This window comes from Euphorbia lathyris, chromosome 4, assembly GCF_963576675.1.
Source record: "Euphorbia lathyris chromosome 4, ddEupLath1.1, whole genome shotgun sequence".
Taxonomy (NCBI): Eukaryota; Viridiplantae; Streptophyta; class Magnoliopsida; order Malpighiales; family Euphorbiaceae; genus Euphorbia; species Euphorbia lathyris.
The window spans coordinates 52,990,629-53,010,918 of NC_088913.1; the positions used below are offsets into that span (position 1 = coordinate 52,990,629).

General features: G+C 34.9%; 1 protein-coding gene across 1 annotated transcript; it reads left to right on the top strand.

Moving 5' to 3' along the window:
* Positions 1-10,267: 10,267 nt before the first annotated feature.
* LOC136227305 (uncharacterized) lies at positions 10,268-11,123 on the top strand. The gene is made up of 2 exons (XM_066015946.1): positions 10,268-10,702; positions 10,793-11,123. Exons 1-2 carry the CDS (start codon positions 10,386-10,388, stop codon positions 10,911-10,913), a joined length of 438 nt encoding a protein of 145 aa, XP_065872018.1. The 5' UTR covers positions 10,268-10,385; the 3' UTR covers positions 10,914-11,123.
* The last annotated feature ends 9,167 nt before the right edge of the window (positions 11,124-20,290 follow it).

The window sequence follows — 20,290 nt, forward strand, 5'->3', positions numbered from 1 at the left end:
ATGAAGGTACTTCTATTTTTAGAGAATTTTGACTTTCTTTTTGTCCCCTTGATAGGGAGTTGTCTGACACCAATCGTGCTGTTGCAGAAAGGCGAAAGAGGATGAACGAGCTAGAGGCCAAAAAGAAGAATGAGCAGGTGGCGAATCCCAGCAAAAAGGATGGGAAATGCCCTTTGGAAGGTGCTCATTTTCCCGTGGATAAAAAGGTGAAGGCGGCTCTAGCAGGCGGGGCGAAGCTAATGGCTGCCGCTGCGGAAGCGGGGAGGCCCCAAGTGGATTGGTTCCCTCCTACCCAAGAACAGGTAAGATCTTTCCCTTATTACTCTACTTCCTCCTTTATTGTGGTTTCTAACTTCCGCTCCTCTTTTAGTTGGTGAAGCCGTACTTGGGGAAGTATTGGTTTGCCAAGCATGGAGAAAGAGGAGCGATCGAGAATGAGGCTTTGATGAACAATATAGACGAGGCTATCCGACAGTTGGGTAAGGTCCGGGAGAACCGTGCTAAATATTCTGGGTCTGCTCATGCGAAGATGGGAAAGAGAGACTCATTGCAGTAAGTCTCCTAACTTTCCACATTTTTGGATGAAAGAGTGATCCTCTCTAAAATTATTCTTTATCTCCGACAGGCGTATACCCACATATGTGCAATGGAGGCGGATCTCATCCAGGGTGTTACCGATAAGGCCACCATCAAAAATCTGGAGTCTGAAGTGTCTATTGCCAGCTCCAATGTTGCTGCGGCTGTGGCTCTTAATAAGAGCAAAGATGCCAAGATCCAAGAACTGGAGAATAAACTTGCTGAAGTTACCAAGGATCATAAAGCCGAGCTGAAGAATATGGATGTCATATGTGGTAGCCGAGCCTTCTATTATGGCGAGCGGATCATGGCTTTCATTAAGATCCGCTATCCAGAGATGGGCTTTGAAGATCCAGAGTTGCTTGTTCCTACCACCGAGGAAACTAAAAGATATGACAAAATGGCTAATGCTCGTGATTTCATCCGTGGTTAGATTCGGACTGAGTTGAAGCGGCTTGAGGGAGAAGACGTGAAGCCTTTTGTCAATCTGGATGGGGAGGCGGATGATCTTAGCGAAGCATCCAAAGAACATGTTCCTCATGGGGATCTCCATGAAACTGTCTATATGCATCAACCGTTGGGATTCTATGATCCAAATAATCCTGATCATGTTTTCTTACTTCAGAACTCTCTATATGGGCTCAAACACGCTCTGATGGCCTGGTACCAGTGGTTTGCTACTTTCATCACTACTCTGGGTTTCTCTCACATCATATCTGATCACTCTCTTTTTGTCTATCATAGAGGTCCAGACACATCCTACTTACTGATTTATGTTGATTATATTGTCCTTGCTACTTCATTTAATACTCTTCGGGATTCGATTATGTCACAATTAAGCTCTGAATTTGACATGAAGGACTTAGGTCCACTCCATTATTTTTTAGGAATCTTAGATACCCGTTCCCCTGACTCTTTTTTTTTGTCTCAACGCAAGTATGCATCTGAAATTATCGACAAGGCTGGTCTTAGTTCATGTAATACGGCGGCTACTCCAGTTGATACCAAACAGAAACTCAATATATCTTCTGGCTCCTCTTATCATAATCCAACTGAATACAAAAGTTTGGTTGGCGCTCTTCAGTATTGACTCTTACTCGCCCAGATATTTCCTAAGCCGTTCAGCAAATTAGTCTGTTTATGCATGATCCGAAGACCTCACACATGGCTGCTCTTAAACGGACCGTTCGGTGTGTTAAAGGAAACAATTGATCTCGGACTCAACCTATTTTCATCATCCCTCGGCAATTTACTGTTATACTCGGATGCTGACTAGGGGGCTGCCCCGACACTCATCGTTCGACTTCTGGCTATTGTGTTTTCCTTAGGGATAATTTAATTTTTTGGTCCGCTAAACGACAGCCGACTTTGTCCCATTCTAGCGCTAAAGGTGAATACCGTGGCGTCGCCAATGTGATCTCGGAAACATGCTGGATTCGCAACCTTATTCTTGAGCTCCGCTACCCTATACACAAGTCTACACTCGTCTATTGCGATAACGTTAGTGCGGTTTATCTTTCTGGGAACTCGGTTTAACATCAACGCACAAAGCACATCGAAATGGACATTCACTTCGTCAGGGAAAAAGTCAATAAAGGTGAGGTTCGAGTTTTGCATATTCCATCTCATATACCAAGGGCCTTCTACTCTCTCTCTTCGAAGATTTTTGGTCTAGTCTTAACGTTCATCCTCTTCCCGTTTCGACTACGGGGGTGTATTAGATATTATTAGATATTTATGTATATTACAAATAGTCACAGGATAAGATTAGTTGCTTGATTCTAGCCTAAATTATAGGACTAGACTTCAATTGTGACTAACTGTAATCTATATATATACTTCACATATTATTAATAAATCATCAAGAGTAACTCTATCAATTATTTTACCCGATATAAATTTTTAGCTTTAAATACTTTTAATTTAAGTAAAATTTTGAATTATTTTCAATAGTAATAATAAAAAAAATCCAGAGACTATCAGTATATTTTGAAAGTTCAATGGGTCAATTAAACTTTTTGGACAAATTCAGAAGGCAAATGATAATCGAGTATCTGAACTTTGTCTATATGTCCAAACGTCTTGGCAATCTTCCTTGCTATCAACCTGTAAAATAGAAACTGTAGGTCAGACGGGGCCGAAGTCTGGCAAATCCGCTCTGATGCCTAACTCAATTTGATGATTTAGGAAGGGTTGAAGAGTATGGACTAATTATGAGATAATAGTTAACTTACCGTATCTTGTGTTTATCCATGTCTATATATAGGGTTTTTAGGTCGAGACCTTCACTAACTAGGAATCCTTATGTGTTGAGGATATATGTGTCTCATAAGGAGTCTTTACCTTAGGAGGAATCCTTTGTCATGTAAAATTCTAGCATTTCTCGAATGTTCCTTTACTTATAGGAGACTGAAGCTCTTAAGATTGCCCTTTGACAGGCTCCGCTGCACGTGGCGTCTTTGCCTAAAGGGGTGGTCCTATTCTTATAAGCCCATGAAAAGAGTTAGAAAGACAAATTTATAGAGATAAAGGTGTTAGAGAGGGAAATATGAGAGAGAAGCTAAAAGATGGAGGAGATTATAAAAGGTAAAAAATTAAGGGTATTTAGGTAATTACATATTTAATGGGTCTCATATTTTATTTTTTATTTGTTAAAAGCAATCAGGTGTCATGTTGACTGGCGTTGATCGGTCATAATTACCAATTGTATACTTAGTGGAAAGTCACCAAAAGGTTGTATAGTTTTGTGTGCAAAATTGAAAGTATACACCAAAGTGTGAAATAGTGCAAAAGTTGTACACCATCTATGTAATTTACCTCAAGAAGATATTATTTCTATTTTTTGACCTTTGGAAAGGCTCCTATAATATCAATCTCCCAAGTTTCGAATGGCCATGGAGGATTAATAATCTTCATGACCGAAGCTAGGGATCTTAAGACCGGAGCAAACTTCTAACACGCATCATATTTTTGTACATATTATATTGCTTCTCGAGTCATTAAAGGCCAATAGAAGCCATGTAACTAAAATCTAATGGCCAGTGCTTCTCCTTCTTTATTTGCCTCGCAATCTCCCTCACGTATCTCTTTTAAGACGTACTTTGATTCGTCGAACCCGATGCATTTCTTCTAAGGATGTGAATATAACTTTCTGTATAAGTTTTTTCCTATGGAAACATATCTCCCTGCCTTTCTTATTACTTTGATCCTCTCATTTTTATCTAGAGGAAGCTCCCTTATGATAAGGTATTTCCAAATGGGATAAAACCATTCGATTGAATGATCAATGAGTATCACTTCCTTTGCTTCCATGCAAGGTCTAGCTTTTTGCTCTACTAGACAGGGACATATTCGGGGTCTGTCAGGAGAGGCCGCCATTTTTTTCTAAGGAGTCAGCTTTTTATTGTTATGCTCCCTAGGGATTATTTGCAACTCTACTTTCCTTCCTTTTGATTTTGCCGCAGCTAAGAGTTCTTTCACTTTATGTAAATATGCCTTTATAGATTCTTTTAGTGCGGTGTACTCATTAATGGTTTGGTTGATTACCAATTTTGAATCACTTTTGATGATGGCACTGTTTGGTCGAATCACTTTCAAGATATGGAGTGCTTGGATTGGGGCTTCAGACCCTGCCACATTATTGGTAGTTGGAAAGGTGAAAGTTGCTGCATATATAGTTTAAGAAGATAAATATGCCTTCATAGATTCTTTTAGTGCGGTGTACTCATTAATGGTTTGGTTGATTACCAATTTTGAATCACTTTTGATGATGGCCCTGTCTGGTCGAATCACTTTCAAGATATGGAGTGCTTGGATTAGGGTTTCGGACTCTGCCACATTATTGGTAGTTGGAAAGGTGAAAGTTGCTCCATATATAGTTTAAGAAGACTCCTTCGGGCCCCTTTATAAAAATGCATATTCTTACACCTTCGCTTCTCGAGTTGTCATCTATGTATACCTCCCATGTTTCTTACGATAAATATGATTCACTCGTCTCATTCGGAATTTCGATTAGGAAATCCACTAGCTCTTGAGATTTGAAGGCCACCCTTTGCTCAAAAGTGACCTCGAATTCTTTCAACCCATAATTTCTTGATTTGCATGTCTTGTTTTATGAGTCAAACGATTGAATTGCATCAACCTAGCTGGTTATATTTTATCTACTGTCTATTCTTTCACCACCTTTTATACTATGTTGCTTGAGGACAAGCAATAGCTCAAGTTGGGGGGGGGGGTAATTTTATGAGAGCAATATGGACAAGATTACGAGGCCAAACATTCATGGAAAAGAGCTTCAAATACTAATTTTTCGACCATTTAAGGGAGAAATAGACATAAATAACAGTTCAATAAGGATTCCTCTCGAACAGCTATGAAGAAGGGCAGAACAGAATTGTCAATAGCAGAAACGGGTCCAACAGACAGGTTACGGATTTAAGCGCATGTCAAGTAGGACGAATGAGAGAAGGAAATATGGATGACAGTTTGCATCCACCTTATGCCGATGAAGGGCTGAGATATATCTATTTTGTTTTGATTTGTAGTTAGTTACTCTTTTTCCCTCAATGTTTAGGGCTAAATCTTTGTCCTATAAATACCTTATTTTGTGGTTGGTGAAGGGACCACCTTTTATTACAACTCTTAAAGTTTCTGTTTTTACCGGTCTTGCCATCCATAAATGGTGATTGTAAGTATTATTGTTTCATTAATGAAGTATTTCTATCCATGAATGGTTATCAATGGTATGCATAAAGGCTTAGATTAAGATCGAATCTATGTGTTAGTAATAATGGATGACACGACGATGCTCCAACGTTATAGAAATAACCATTTGATATATATTGTTGTGGACGGACAAAAAATGACCATATATTGGGGGGTTTCACTTGTGAATGCTCTCTATTGCCGAATGTTGGAATACCCTTAACACAATGACACTTGGTTAAGCTCTGTTCTTAGAATCTTTGGAAATGGGTCACCATACCTTAGTGAAAATAGAGAGAGATACTCAAACCAGGAAACTTGGTTATCCTTCATTTTATGGAATAGTTGTGCTTACAGTTGCCTGTTTGGTGTAGTGCTAGGCCTGCACTTGTTCAAACCTGATCTTCACTTCTTCTTTTTTACATACCTTGTTATTTAGTTGTTTATGTTATTATCACTAAACAATCTCAACTTATTGAATTCTAGACGTTAAGGTAACTTTTCATTAGAGTTAAAACTCAATCCCTGTGGAAATGACACTTGGCTTTATCCGACTACACACAGTCTAGTACACTTGCTAGAAGTCCATATCAAACACACCATGCATCATGACATGTGGTGGGATGCCGATCACGCCTGAAGGGCACCAGGCGAAGGCATCAATATTGTTTGTAGATATTGAGTTATGTCAAATTTGATTGGCTAAGTTAACCCTTCAGCCATTTGCACCGGCTTGCCCTCGGCTGGCCATACTATTTCCAAAGATCCTATAGGTTTGGCCATCTCTCTTTCCTTTCTTGCTTATCTTCTGTAATTGGCTTCATGTTTAGAGATGCAATATAGGGTTGGTGTGCCACCAACTGATTGCCTTGGGCAATGGCCATGTCTTTCTTTGTTGGTATTCACTATGATAAATGTCTTATAGATAATGCACCAGCCGAACTAGATAAGAGAGGTATTCCTACAATGGCATTATAAGGAAAATTATTGTCTACCACGAGGAATTCAGCAATGCTTTGCCACTTGTCTTTGGAATCTCCAATCTCGACATCCAACCAAATCCTACCAAAGACTGGGATAGTATGTCCAATGATCCCTACCAAGGGAGTTGTATTGGTGGTCAATTTATATATCCTGATGTCAAGGCATTCGAAGACCTTACGAGTGATGATGTTGACCAGGCTTCTAGTATCTACGAAGACCCTTCGAACCTTGAAATCAGCGATTAACATTTCAATACCAAGGCATCATTGTGCCATTCATCAAGTTTATTTTTTAGGTTGCCAAAGTAAAAATCCGACTGCTGCTCCTTCATTCGCTCTAGCGTGGCATTTTCTTACCTTTTTTTGCTAAGTTTGCGGCCATCCAGTGATTACATTAATCACACATTGAGGGGCTCGACTATCTTGCTTCTTTTCTTTCTCCTTCTTGGGGTATTCTCCATACTTCTTAAGGAACTGGTTTGTTAGATATGGACTATAGCAAGTTACTAGGGTAGATGTAGTGTTGGTAAGACCAAGTGTCGTATTCCATAGAGATTGAACTTAGTTGGATGAACAATTACCTTAAGTGTTAGAATTCGAAATATTGAGTGGGTTGATTTGATTAAACTAGCATAAACAAACAAGCTAAAAGCAATAATAAGCGTAACAAAATCAAGATGAACAAGCACAGACCTAACACTATGCATACAAACAACTGTATTTACGCGATCATCTTTTAATGAAGTACGACCATATTCCTGATTTGGGTCTCTTCCTCATTTATCACTAAGGTTCGGTATCCCATTTCCAAAGATTCTAAGTAAGTAAAATCAACCAAGTGTCCTTGCGTTAACATACAAACAAGCATTAAGAACCAGGAAGCATTCATAAATGAAACCCCAATATATGGTTGTTTTCTTGTCCGTCCACTATGATATATGCCAAATAGCTATTTCTATTACGTCGGAGCACCGTCGTGCCATCTTCGGTAACTAGAATATAGATTGGATCCTAATCTATTCTTTAAAGTATGCTAATGACAATCATTCATGGATGGAAATACTTCATTAATCAACAAAAGTTACTTACAGTCGCCGTTTAATGGCTGGCTAGGCCTGCAAAAGGAATTACTCACTCATTGACATGGGCGAATAGCTTGTTCTTCCCAAAATCATTCCTCCGATAATAAGCATAAAAACAGAGAATAAAACTGATGGTGGTGGAAAACAAGGCGCCCCTTACATTAAGACTACTACTCTATTTATATCCTCTAAAAACAAACCCTAAACACAAGGGTAAAGAGTACTAAAAGTAAATACAAAAGGACAAATAAAAAAAATCTTCCTACACTTGGCGCAAGATGGAAGCTGTCTTGCTTTCCACGTTTTGCTCTCTTTCTCTCTCCTGTAGCTTGCTCGACCCGCACGTTTATCCGTTTCTTTCTAAATGACCCATTAATGTTGTTGTTTATGCTGTTTAGTTCTACTGAAATCCTATTCGTGAGGATTCCTTCTTGAACTATTATTTCTGCCTGTTTCTTCCATTTCTGGTTGAAAACTATAACTATGAAGCTCTTTTACATGAATGTTCAGCCTCTAAAACTTGCTCATTTCACTCGTATCAGGAACCGATCAAGCTTGCCACTTTCGGTCAGCTTTTCCAATTTTTTGATCAACCTTCTACAATCTTCTGTTTCATGACCTTCGCTTTTATGGAAGTGACAGTACTTTCCGTTGCTTTAGCCTTTTTTAAGTTTGGGTGGATACTCGATTCGCATCTTGTTATCCTCTACCCAAAAGAGCATTTTTTTCTTGGTAGCATTAAAGGTGAGTTGTGTCTTATCCCTTTGCTCTCGAGGCTTTCGAGAATTTTGGTCCATTCTGTTTTTGTATCTAGATGGCTTTTCAGGACTTGAGTCATTTCTAAGCAAAGGCTTCAACTTGTGCTCGTCCCATCGAGTGTAGTTTTGTGCTCGTCCCATCGAGTGTAGTTTTGTGCTCGTCCCATCGAGTGTAGTTTTGTGCCCGCTTCACGAGCTCTTGGAAATTCCTTAGTCGGGACGTAATAATGATCTACTAAAGCGCACGACTTAGGAAATTACTTTCTATAGAATCAATGGCTCCCCCAACACTGAACTCCTTGATTCGGATGGCTAGGGCTTGGAATTTGTCGATGAAATGAGCCAAAGATTCTCCTTCAGCTTGAACCATTTGGTTGAGGTCTTGCACGGTTTTTCCTTTCGGTATGGATGTGGCAAAGTGATCTACAAATGATTGGGTCATTTGATTGACATCATAAAAAGATTCAGGAAGAAGTTGTTCATACCATAAAGCTGTCGATTCCTTCAGAGTTTTTGGGAAGAGGCGACAAAGCACTGCATCTGTTGCCATGGTAGCCTCCATGATTCGTCTGAAGTTTTTGACGTGATTGATTGGATCTCCACTACCACCGTACGAGCTAAAAGTAGGAATTCGAAATCTCCTAAACATTGGCTGACATTGAATCTCTTTGGATAAAGGCGTACATGTGTTCGATAGGGCAGAATATCCATCATGAGGGTTTGGCCTATTCAACGCTTCCTTTCTAAAGAGCTCGAGTATATCCTTTTTATTGAGTGGTGTTTTCTCATCACCGTCCTTCAGTTTATTTTCCTCTGAACGTTTATTTTAATTATCGTCTGCTTCTGCTTTGCCCTTAGAATTGGTTTTTCTGTCTGTTTTTTTTTGGACTTTTTGCTTTTTATCGATGTTGGGGAGGTGTCCTTCATCAGGAGTATCTTTTTTTTTTGTAGGAGAAGGAATTCGAGAATGGCCCTTTGGGTTTTTTGTGGATTCCCGACTACAGTTTGCAGCATGAGTGAGGTTGTGCTGGATATCCTTTTTAGCCTTCTACAATTGCTGCTTGAGGTATACCGTCTGATTTTCATGAGCCGCTTTTGCATCATCCATCTCTTTCTACATTGCTATTAAGTTCCAACTGAACCTTCAGGAAACTTCTTCTGCCAAAAGTTGGTATTCAGGTTCTAGTTGAGCCTGGTGCTCTGCTTCCTGATTAACTTCGTCTCCATTATTTTGATGAATCTCTGATTGAACTCAACTAGACGCAACTATTTTTGGATGATATGATGTATTGTTGATTTATTAGATCCACGCTCACTGCACCAATTATAATTGAGATATGAACTTTTTGGACATGTCCAAACGTCTAGACAATCTTCCTTGGTATTAACCTGTAAAACAGAACCGTAGGTCAGACGAGATAGAAGTTCGGCGAACCCGCTTCGATGTCAGTTTGATGATTTAGGAATGGTCTAGTAGTGAGATAATAGTTAACGCACCACATCTTGTGTTTATACATGTCTATATATATAGGAGGTTTTTAAGTCGAGGTCTTCACTAACTAGGAATCATTATGAGTTGAGGATTGCTTTAGGAGGAATCATTTGTCATGTGAAATTCTAGTGTTTCTCGAATGTTCCTTTGCTTATAAGATACCGAAACTCTTAAGACTGCTCTTAGGCATGCTCTGCTGAACGTGACGTCTTTGTCTAAAAGGGGCGATGCTGATGTCACGTGTATGACACTAGCAAATGATGTATTAAGCCTACTAGTAATAATAGCTAAGTTGTTTTTTTCTTTTTGAGAACCCATATAGTTTTTTATATTTTAGTCTATGTTTACAAAATTGTGATTTCATATTGAAAACTAAACTGGTCATTAGTGAAAAAACAAAACAAAAAAAAAAGTGAAAAGTTGGAGTGAGAAAAGGATAAAAATAAAAAAGGTGGGTGAAGGGTATGACAAAAGAAGAACACGTTGATTTACATAGGAATAGGAAGAGAAAATGAAGCTTAGGTGAGGAGTGGTTTCTGTCATTCAGTTTCACTGTTTTGTTTATATGTAAAACTCTGACTCAGATTTTCAATTTCCATTCTTATCATTACTCTTCTTTAATTTTTTACAAGGAAATTCTCATTAAATACATTAGAGAGAGAGAGAGAGAGAGAGAGAAAAGCCTTCAAAAACTAATATAAATATGATGCATCCTTAGCATCTTTCATATTCACTTTCTTGCTTCTGGTCAGCCCCTCTTCCTTCCTTCCTTCCTTTTCACTAGAATAGAATGGGAACTCAAGGTTTCTTCAGCAAGCTCTTTGATCCTCAATTACCTCAAAAAAATCCATTGCACCTCCGCTCCTCTTCTTCTTCTTCTTCCTCTTCTTGGGTGGATGTTGACACTGGTGTCTCTGATCTTCTCGCTAGCTTTGCTCTTCCTGAGAATTGCGAAACAACATTGCCATATGATCCTTTCGTTCAAACTGAAACTGAGAGTGAGAAGAATAAGAAAAAGACATCAGAGATTGAAAATGAGAAACCACAGAAGACATATCCTCCACCAATTACTAGCTTGAAATTATTCAACAAAGCAAAAGGAAAAAGGTACTCATACTTGTCATTTAACCCACAAGAAAACAGGTTAGTTGTTGAGGAGATTACAATCCCTAATCATGATCCGTTTCATGCTAACAGAGAAGGCGGACGTCTCAAGCTCTACTTCACTGTCTCCGACCACCACGGAGAAGGAGAAGGAGAAGAAGAAGAAGAGGAACATCGAGAAGAAGAGGAACATCAAGATGAAGATGAGAATTAGAGTTTGAGTTTTATGAGTTTGATGCTTTGAAGGTTGTTTATTCATGAAAAACTTTGTTTCGTGTCCGTGTCCGTGTCTGTGTCTGTGTGTTGAGTTTCTAAGTTGCTTGTGTATGTTTAGAATTTGCAGATGTTGTTTCCATGGTTGTTAAGATGCTTTCCTTTTAGTGCAATTACAAACTCTCTTTTACTAATATCAGCATTCTCCATCTCTACTCATAATCATAATAATTATAATGTCATATACCAATTTCATGTTAACAAAAAATGAAAACCATGAATAAATGTCTACCAATTTCTTCTGTTTAGTTATATGTTCTCCTATTAAGTCAATCAACCATTAATTTGTCAAGACAACCTAACTTCCTTATATGATTTTATACCTTTGTTTTTATCCCAAGACAACCTAACTTCCTTTTATGCAGCAGCATTTTTTTTTAAATTCTCTACTCAAAACTACGTAGTTTTGGGTGGTTCTCACCTAGGGGACGGTTCTCACTTGATCTCTCCCCTATATATATATATATATATATATATATATAGATTTGAACCTGACACCCCTCAATTGCACTTCACATTGCTTACCACTAAGCCATTTGATTTCCTTGTGTATATTGTCACGCACTGTTTAATATACCAGTGCCTTTTAGCTTCTATTGTTTAATATTTGACGCATGCACTTATTAATATCGATTAAATATGCAAAATAATGAATTATTAATAGAAAAAAAATAAATTTGCATAATATGAATTATTAATAAAAAAAATGCATATAATAATGAATTACTAATAGAAAAAAATCCAAGAATATGCTCTAATTTCTTATTTATTTTATTCCTTTATATTTTTGTAATTTATGTTATATAAGAAAATATATTTTTTAAAACAAACGTTAGAACATATATTTTAACTTTTAAAACACGAACTATGAAGTTTAGAACGTACGACATATTTTTTAGAACATACGTTATGTTTTTTTAGAACATGCGTTATGTTTTTTCGAACATGAGTTATAAATTATATTATAGAACAAATGAAAAAACGATTCAGATATTTACCGATTTGTTTTAGAACATTATACTTAATTTTTGGAACAGAAACTATATATTTTTTTAAAACAAACTTTAGAACATATATGTTAACTTTTAAAACACGAACTATGAAGTTTAGAACGTACGACATATTTTTTAGAACATACGTTATATTTTTTAGAACATGTGTTATGTTTTTTAGAACATGTGTTATGTTTTTTCGAACATGAGTTATAAATTATATTATAGAACAAAGAAAAAACGATCGAGATATCTACTAATTTTTTGGAACATTATACTTAATTTTTGGAACACAAAATATAAACTTTAGAACATACGTTATGTTTTTTAGAACATACGGTATGTTATTTAGAATACGTGTTATAAATTATATTATAGAACAAATGCAAAAATGGTACATATATTTATTATTTTTTTAAAACACTATATTTAATTTTTAGAACACAAATTATAAAGTTTAAAACATATGTAACAATATTTAGAACATCGTCCTTAACATTTTAAAATATAAATTACAAAAATATAGAGGAATTAAATAAATAAGAAATTAGAGTATGTTCTTGGATTTTTTTTCTATTAATAATTCATTATTATGCACATTTCTTTTTTTTTCTATTAATAATTTATTATTATGCATATTTAATCGATATTAATAAGTGCATGCATCAAATATTAAACAATAGAAGCTAAAAGGAACTGGTGTATTAAACAGCGCGTGACAATATACACAAGGAAGGCAATTGGTTTCAGTGGTAAGCAGTGTGAAGTGTAGTTGAGGAGTGCTAGGTTCAAATCCCCTCTATGTAGCAGAGTTTTTTTAAATTTTTTTACCCAAAACTACGTAGTTTTGGGTGGTTCTCACCTAAGGTGAGTTCTCACCTAGGAAAGGGTTCTCACAAGAACCCTCTCCTATATATATATAATAAGCATTATTAGATTAGAACCGTATTATATGTATGCTCGTTAAAAGTTCGTAACGATAACAGTATATGTTTTAATCACGTGGAATGTCACTCGAACATCATAATTGATAAATAAATATATAACAATAATATTTTAATCTATATAATAATAATTCTTTTGTTTTTTTTTGAAATCAATAATAATTCTTTTGTTAAACAATGAATTTAATTACTATAATATGTATTCCATTTTACTTAATTAAACAATTATTGTATAAATCAAAATGATATAAATCAATTTTATAACAAGAAAGAGTAATATATTTGAAAACTTTGTGGTTTGGAAATAAATTAAAAGTATTTCTTCTTAATTTGATAAAAAAAAAATTTTATTTATTTACAGTAATTTGTTATAAGTAGGCTATTTGCATTTTGCTTTCTGAAATTCAAGTGGACTGTTTTCAAAGTAAAAGGGTTAGCTATTAAATGCAATAGTCAGTATATGGTATGTCTTGTTTGCAGTTTCAGTGGAATAAATAAATAAAATAAATTTGATTTAGCAACAAGTTTGTTTTATTTTGGTCAAAGGTATAAAACTGAGTTGTTAGAATGGTGCTGATGTTTATTTACCAAAATAAACCAATAACTCTCTCTCTCTCTCTCTTTTTTCCGTAACTCCTCAATTTAATTATTAGGCATTTTTCTTGACATTTGTGTTCTTTAAAAAAAAAAAAATAATATTTGTGTTGCTTATATTGTAATGTGGCAATGTCTATATGGTTTCATCTATATTTTGTTTATTTCGCAAGGATGGGATGGGAGGTTACAATTTCAGACAACAACCTATTATATATATACACTTTTTATTGAACAACCTATTAAGCTTACACAATGATCTAATTTAGGAGTAAATTACACCAATGGTACCTGAATTTTATCCTAATTCATACTTTGATACCTAGATTACATTTTGTTCCAAAAGTATATCTGCAGTAATGATGACAGGACAATTTAGTATATTTTACCGGCCAGTTGCCGGTCAATGCGAGTTTGACGAGTAAATTACACTGACGATACATGAACTTTACCGTAATTCACACTTTGGTACTTAGATTTTATTTTATCCAAAAAATACACATCAAGTAAAGATGAGTCAATATTTTAGTAAATTTGATCGGTCAGCGATCGGTCAACGCGAGTTTGACCATTTTAAATTAAAAGAAAAAACAAAGTATTATAGAGTCATATTTTGCTAAATTATCTTTTATATATATATATATATATATATATATATATATATATATATATATATATATATATATATATATATATATACTTGGCATATGTATTTGAGAAATTATTAATTTATAGAGATAATAAAATAATGTATTTATAAAGAGTTGTTCCAAAAAATTATTATCTTATTAATTTATTAAAATTGATGATTTTTTTGAACTGACCCAAATCGGGACCAGAAGAAATTATTATTTTAAAGAGATTATTAATTTATCGAGTATTAATTTGTGAAGGTTTTACTGTATATATATATATATATATATATATATATATATATATATATATATATATATATATATATATATAAAATGACAGTATTATAATTTTATGTTAATTGAGTGTATAATGAGTCACAATATTTAGTTTAAAATAGTCAAACTCACGTTACCCGGTCACTAACCGATCAAATGAACTAAATTTTTCAACCACTTTTACTTGAGTTATGTTTTTTTTATAAAATAAAATTCAGGTACCAAAGTGTGAATTTGGTAAAGTTCATGTATCATTGATGTAATTAACTCATAAAACTCATGTTGACCGGTCATTAACCGGTAAAATATACTAAATTGTCCGGTCATCGTTACTTCAGGTATATTTTTGAGACAAAATGTAATTTATGTACCAAAGTATGAATAGGATAAAATTCGAATACCATTGGTGTAATTTACCCTCTAATTTAGTAGCGAGTGAATAATTAAAAGAAGGTCCATATGATCAGTAAATCAATCCATTAAAATATATATATATATATATATATATATATATATATATAAATCACTAATTTAATTTGGTTAATCATATTTCGGTTAATTTATTGTTGGTTCTTAATACGGTAGATTAGTTCTAAAGGGATAACTAACGGCTAAGTTAAAACCTTTAGTAACTTTTTTGTTTTATGTCTGTCGTTGAACGTAATTAGTATGACAATTGGTTACCAATTCTGTATCATATAAGTCGCTTTTCTAGTTTTTACTTCTTTAATAAGCTTGTATATATAAACCATAGGGCGATCCCAACATAATACAAGTAATGTATAAATAACCTTTATATATAACATTAAACTTGTACATATACCAAAATGTGAACAAATCGCATATATAAAAATATACATGTACGCAATTCGACTTACACTACAAAAAAATGGAGTTTTGGGTACAAATAGTTAGAGACAATTAAATTATATTGTCCTCAAATTATATTGTTAAATTTGTAAGGAAGACAAATGATGATACAGTGCCCAATTCTTTTTAAGGTGAGAATAGAGGACAAATTTAAATAGACGGAGTGTTTATATAAAATTATCTCTCCATTAATTGTCCCAAAATAATCAGCGGGAACAAGTCCCCCCAAAAACAAAATCAAAGAAATTCAGTAAAATAAAAATTCTGAAATTGAAAATCCCTCAAGTTCTCTACCGCCTCTTTCTCTCTCTCTCTCGTGCGATCAAACTCTCTCGCTCCCTCAATCTAAGCTCGCTCTCTCGCTGTTTCCCTTTCCCTGACCCTTCTACCTTCTCCCCTTCTTCTCTAGTCTAACGACAGAAGCTGCATGTGGCACAACAGGTTTTTGTTTTTTAATTTTATGAATTGATTTTTTTAGGGTTTTAAACAATTTTGGGTCAAACGCATGTTAGAGTTTTTGTTTTAATTTGAAGAATTGATTTCGTGATGTTATTAGCAAAGATTTAACAGAATCACAGAACGAGCCTTATTAGAAACATTATTTTTTTCCACTAAACAGAATATTGAAGTTGCCATTACTGAACATTTAGTGGTTTTGAATTATATTTGGAGGTTGGAAAAGGAGATGACAACTAAGGTCTTGTTTGAGTGTGGAAACTTCTTGAATTTTCAGAATTCTAAATGGTATGGTTAATTTCTTAATTTCTTATTTTTTACACAGTTGTATGCTTAACATAACTATACATTCCTATACATAGATTCTTTCTTTGTGATCACTACCTACCTCTTCATAAGATGTAGAGGATCAAGATTTGAATTATGAGATCTAGATTATAAATGTAAAATAAACTTTATACCTGGCAGATTCATTGGCCACATTCTAATATTTTCTTTTATTCATTATTTCCTCCTTAAGCATATATGAATTTGATTTTTGCCACTTATAAACCTATAGTTCCAGTGAAGCCGGCCAAATTGTGGCTATTCCTTTGCATAAAATTTAATTCAGTATAGTTTAAATAATTTTGCTAATAGCCACCCCTGTTTGTGTAGCCCTTCAACAGTTCGAGTTATTCCTCTCAACGGCTCCTTCTTCACTCGACATGCTCCTCTTCGACTGGCACTTCGAGATAGTAGCTTGATACGGTCAAGGAGAAATTGTACCATGGTAGATTGAACACATTGCCTTTTGCTACTATGAAGGATCCGTGTAACCTTGAGATTACATCTATTCAGGTGCTTGAACAAACTTTCTATTTTTGGTTGTTGAAAATGAGATAGAGGTATTTAATTTGAGGGCAGTCTTTTTACCCCAATCTTAGTTTGCTAGTGTGTGCATGAATTGTAATTCTTTTTATAATTCTTTTCTGATTTCTACAGTTTTGATTTTTTTTATTTGATTTGATTTCGATTTAATTTATTATAGTTGCCTGGATCATTACGACTCTTATAACATAGTTATATCCCTATTTTATTTCCTTGTGTGTTTATAATGTTGGAGGACCTCAGATCTCTTACATCTTATCTTTCCTTTTCCTTTTATAGAGGCTTGGAAATAGTGGGCGAGCCTGCTTGCTGTTTCAACTGTGGCTCTTACAGTGTAGATGTTAATCATGCTAGGAAATAACACAAGTCCAAAAGGGATCACAATGCTCCATCTAGAAATGCAACTTGATATTATCATAATTCTTTTGGTGAAAAATATGATGGATAAAGCTAGACGCTCTTGACGCTGAAGTATTTAGGATGTTTCATTCTAAGCAATGACCTGTTTTTACAATCTTTTACCATTTAATAGCTGAAGTATTTATCAACACCTCGGAAGATCGTTTTTAGTGATTAATTCAATGAACATTAAACTAAATCCACATGTAATAGTGAAGGTTACAGTAGATTTTAGTTGAGTATGTCGTTGCATAGGTTGCATTCCATACATAGTTAACTTGTTTAGTCTTATTTTGCAAGAAGAATGTGAGGATTTGCGGCAAAGGGTGAAAGATGGCCGGTTACGAAGGCACTCTGTTGTAAGTTTCTCTAAAATTAACCTATTTGGTAACTTAAAGTGTACACTTGACAGCTTGAAAATTTTCATGAACTATGTTGGCCAATTTTATCCTAGTTCTTTTTTTTCCTGCCAAGTCATGTTTCTGCTTATAGACATTTTCCTGAACTATTGTCTGCTAAATATGAAGTCTTATATGCAAAAGTGGAAACCGGTAAAACTTGTATATGATTAAACATAAAATGTACTGATTTTGGAATGCTTCGACTGACAGGTGAAGTTCACGGAAAAAGCGCGAAGTCTCCAAGAGGTTATAATGAAACATAAAATGTACCTTCATGGCTCTTTGCCTCACGTCCATAGAGAGTACTGCGAAAATGGCGACATCCTTGATGCAATTTGATCTTCAAAATGCTCTTACGGAGGCTCTAGAAGTTGCTACTTTAGATTTCAAACTTTGGTTTACACTAATTTGCAATTTCGGCAAGCTATTTGCAGTTTGATTGCTAAAGATTTCAGGTTTGGGTCTCTACATTTATCCTTTTTGTTTTTTCTCTGTTTCACGCCTTTTCATTCTCAGTTGTGTTATAGTTCGTATGCTTGAGGTTTCTAGACTATTTGCCTATATCTCTAATTTAACTTTTATTAACAAATTATCAATGTAACCTCAAAAGCGTTGTTTGATAAGAAGAATAAGAGTGAGAAAGAGCTTGAGAAGTTGAATGCTGATGTAAGTGTCGTCATTTGGCATCTAAAATAATATATCTTGATTCTTTTTAATTGCATTTCGTTATTAGGGTATTAAAACATGACGATGTAGGAATTGTGCAGCGATGTACTAAAGTATATATCATTGAAAAACGTTTGGCATTCACTTGTGTTTCTGCGTATGGTGTAGGAATTTTGTAGTGATGTACTAACAAAGACCAGAGTTGTTTGGGGAAAACCGCCATACATCCCATATAAACCACCACTATTTCACCATTAACCATTCTATACGTGTGCATGCCTTGTTAGGAAATGCTTCACATATAGGAAGAAGGAGAAAGAAAATAATCCCATTTATAAACTCTCTCTTTCTCTCTCTCTTTTTCAGGTTAGGGATTTATCCTTTTTAGTTCTTTCTTGGATTTAGTTTGTTCTTTGTGATGCTTAAGTAACATTTTCAAAAAGAAGAGTTGGTTTATTGAAGAAAGCTCATGAGATCTCTGTTCTTTGTGATGCTGAAGTTGCTCTGATTGTCTTCTCCCATAAAGGGAAGCTCTTTGAATACTCGACTGATTCATAGTACTCTCTAATTTTATTCTTCTTAGGTTTTTTCCTTATAAGATCTGAAATGGGGTTTCTTTCTTCTTTCATATTATTGTACATCATTAAAACATATTCTTTTTTCCCATATGAAAGGGCAAGTACAACATGTTCCTCTACTGGTTCAGACATGTTATTGTAATCATGTTACTTTGAGATCTTCTGGTCATGCTTAAAACCCGTAAGTAGCTAGATCTGTACCAACTTATTGGCCACATTAACAGCCTCACCTCTTATTTTTTCAGGTTTTTAATTACATAACTGAGTTATTCTAAAGTTTGTCAGTTTCCATGCTATATGTGTGCAGGTCTTTGTAATGACTCATGTTCTGGAAAATGTCTTAGCTTCATTACTTTCTACTTCGTATTAGTCTCTATTAAGGTATGCTTGTTTCTCCACTGCAGAAATTTATGGATGCTGATGTTTCTTTACTGTTTATCACACTCTAATTGAAGTTTTGTCATTGATTTGGTCCTATTAAATATGCTAGAGCAGCAATATTGATTTGGTCCTATTCAATATATAATCACGTGAAATATGATGTTCAAATCACATTCTTCAGTAGAAGCTTTTATGTTTATAGTTTCTCTTTGCATTAACTGCAGTCCTAGAACCACGGCTGGACACATTTGTTATTTGCAAAGCCAAGTAGTATCTCTCTAACATGGACCATTAACATCTTACATGTGATCTTGTTGACTATTATTCAGGAATGTTTTGCACCATATCTCTGTTCATCCATGCTCATGAGGAGATCCGCGTGATCAATCTCACATTTTATATTAGAATGAAGACACTCAATTTTATCCGTTGTGCATGTTGCTTATATTAATAATATGAATTGTGAGATTGCAGAGAAGATTCAGTTTGCTTGTCTTGAGGTAGCATCTCCAAAATTCATGTCATTTATACAATTTATCAAACATTTCATAGGCATGAAAACTACAGACGAAAATAACAACTGAATTTCATTACAAGGTTGTGAACAACGGAGGCACCCGCGAGAATGACAACAACACAACACCATCCCTGCAACGGTGCCGATAGGCTGCTCCAAATCTCTTATTCATTGTTTTTCTTTTCTTTCTCTCAATTTGAGAGACTTAACTAATCAAATCATGCTTTATGTTACAAACCTTTTATAAGGCCAACTTGGATAGTTATTACCTATAGGCCAATTTTTCTGATTTTTCAATGGTCGATGATGTTCTCATCTTTCGAATTTGATTATTTTTTGGTTTGATTGTTCTAGTGGTGTTTGTTTGTGTCTGTATTTTGATTGAGCTGCTGGTACTAGGGTAGGTCTCAACAACTTGGGGATTTTGGTTGCTGCAATAGCATTTGGGGTTTTTCTAGATTCATCCATGAAGAATTCAACATATTTGAAGGTGCATTCTCTGTCAGAAACTCAATTCATTTTTGTCTAACATGGTGATGAATTGAAAATGTTCACATAGTGCTTTTTTTCACCTTTGTTGTTTAATCGTGACTTGATTTTCAGTGGCAAAGCATGTTGTTGATTTATGTACAACTCCTGGTAGCTGGAGTCAGGTATACTCGATTTCGATGATGCTCTTGTATTGCATTATATAGTACTTGGCTATTTGATAACATAAACGCTTATAAAAATGTGCAAT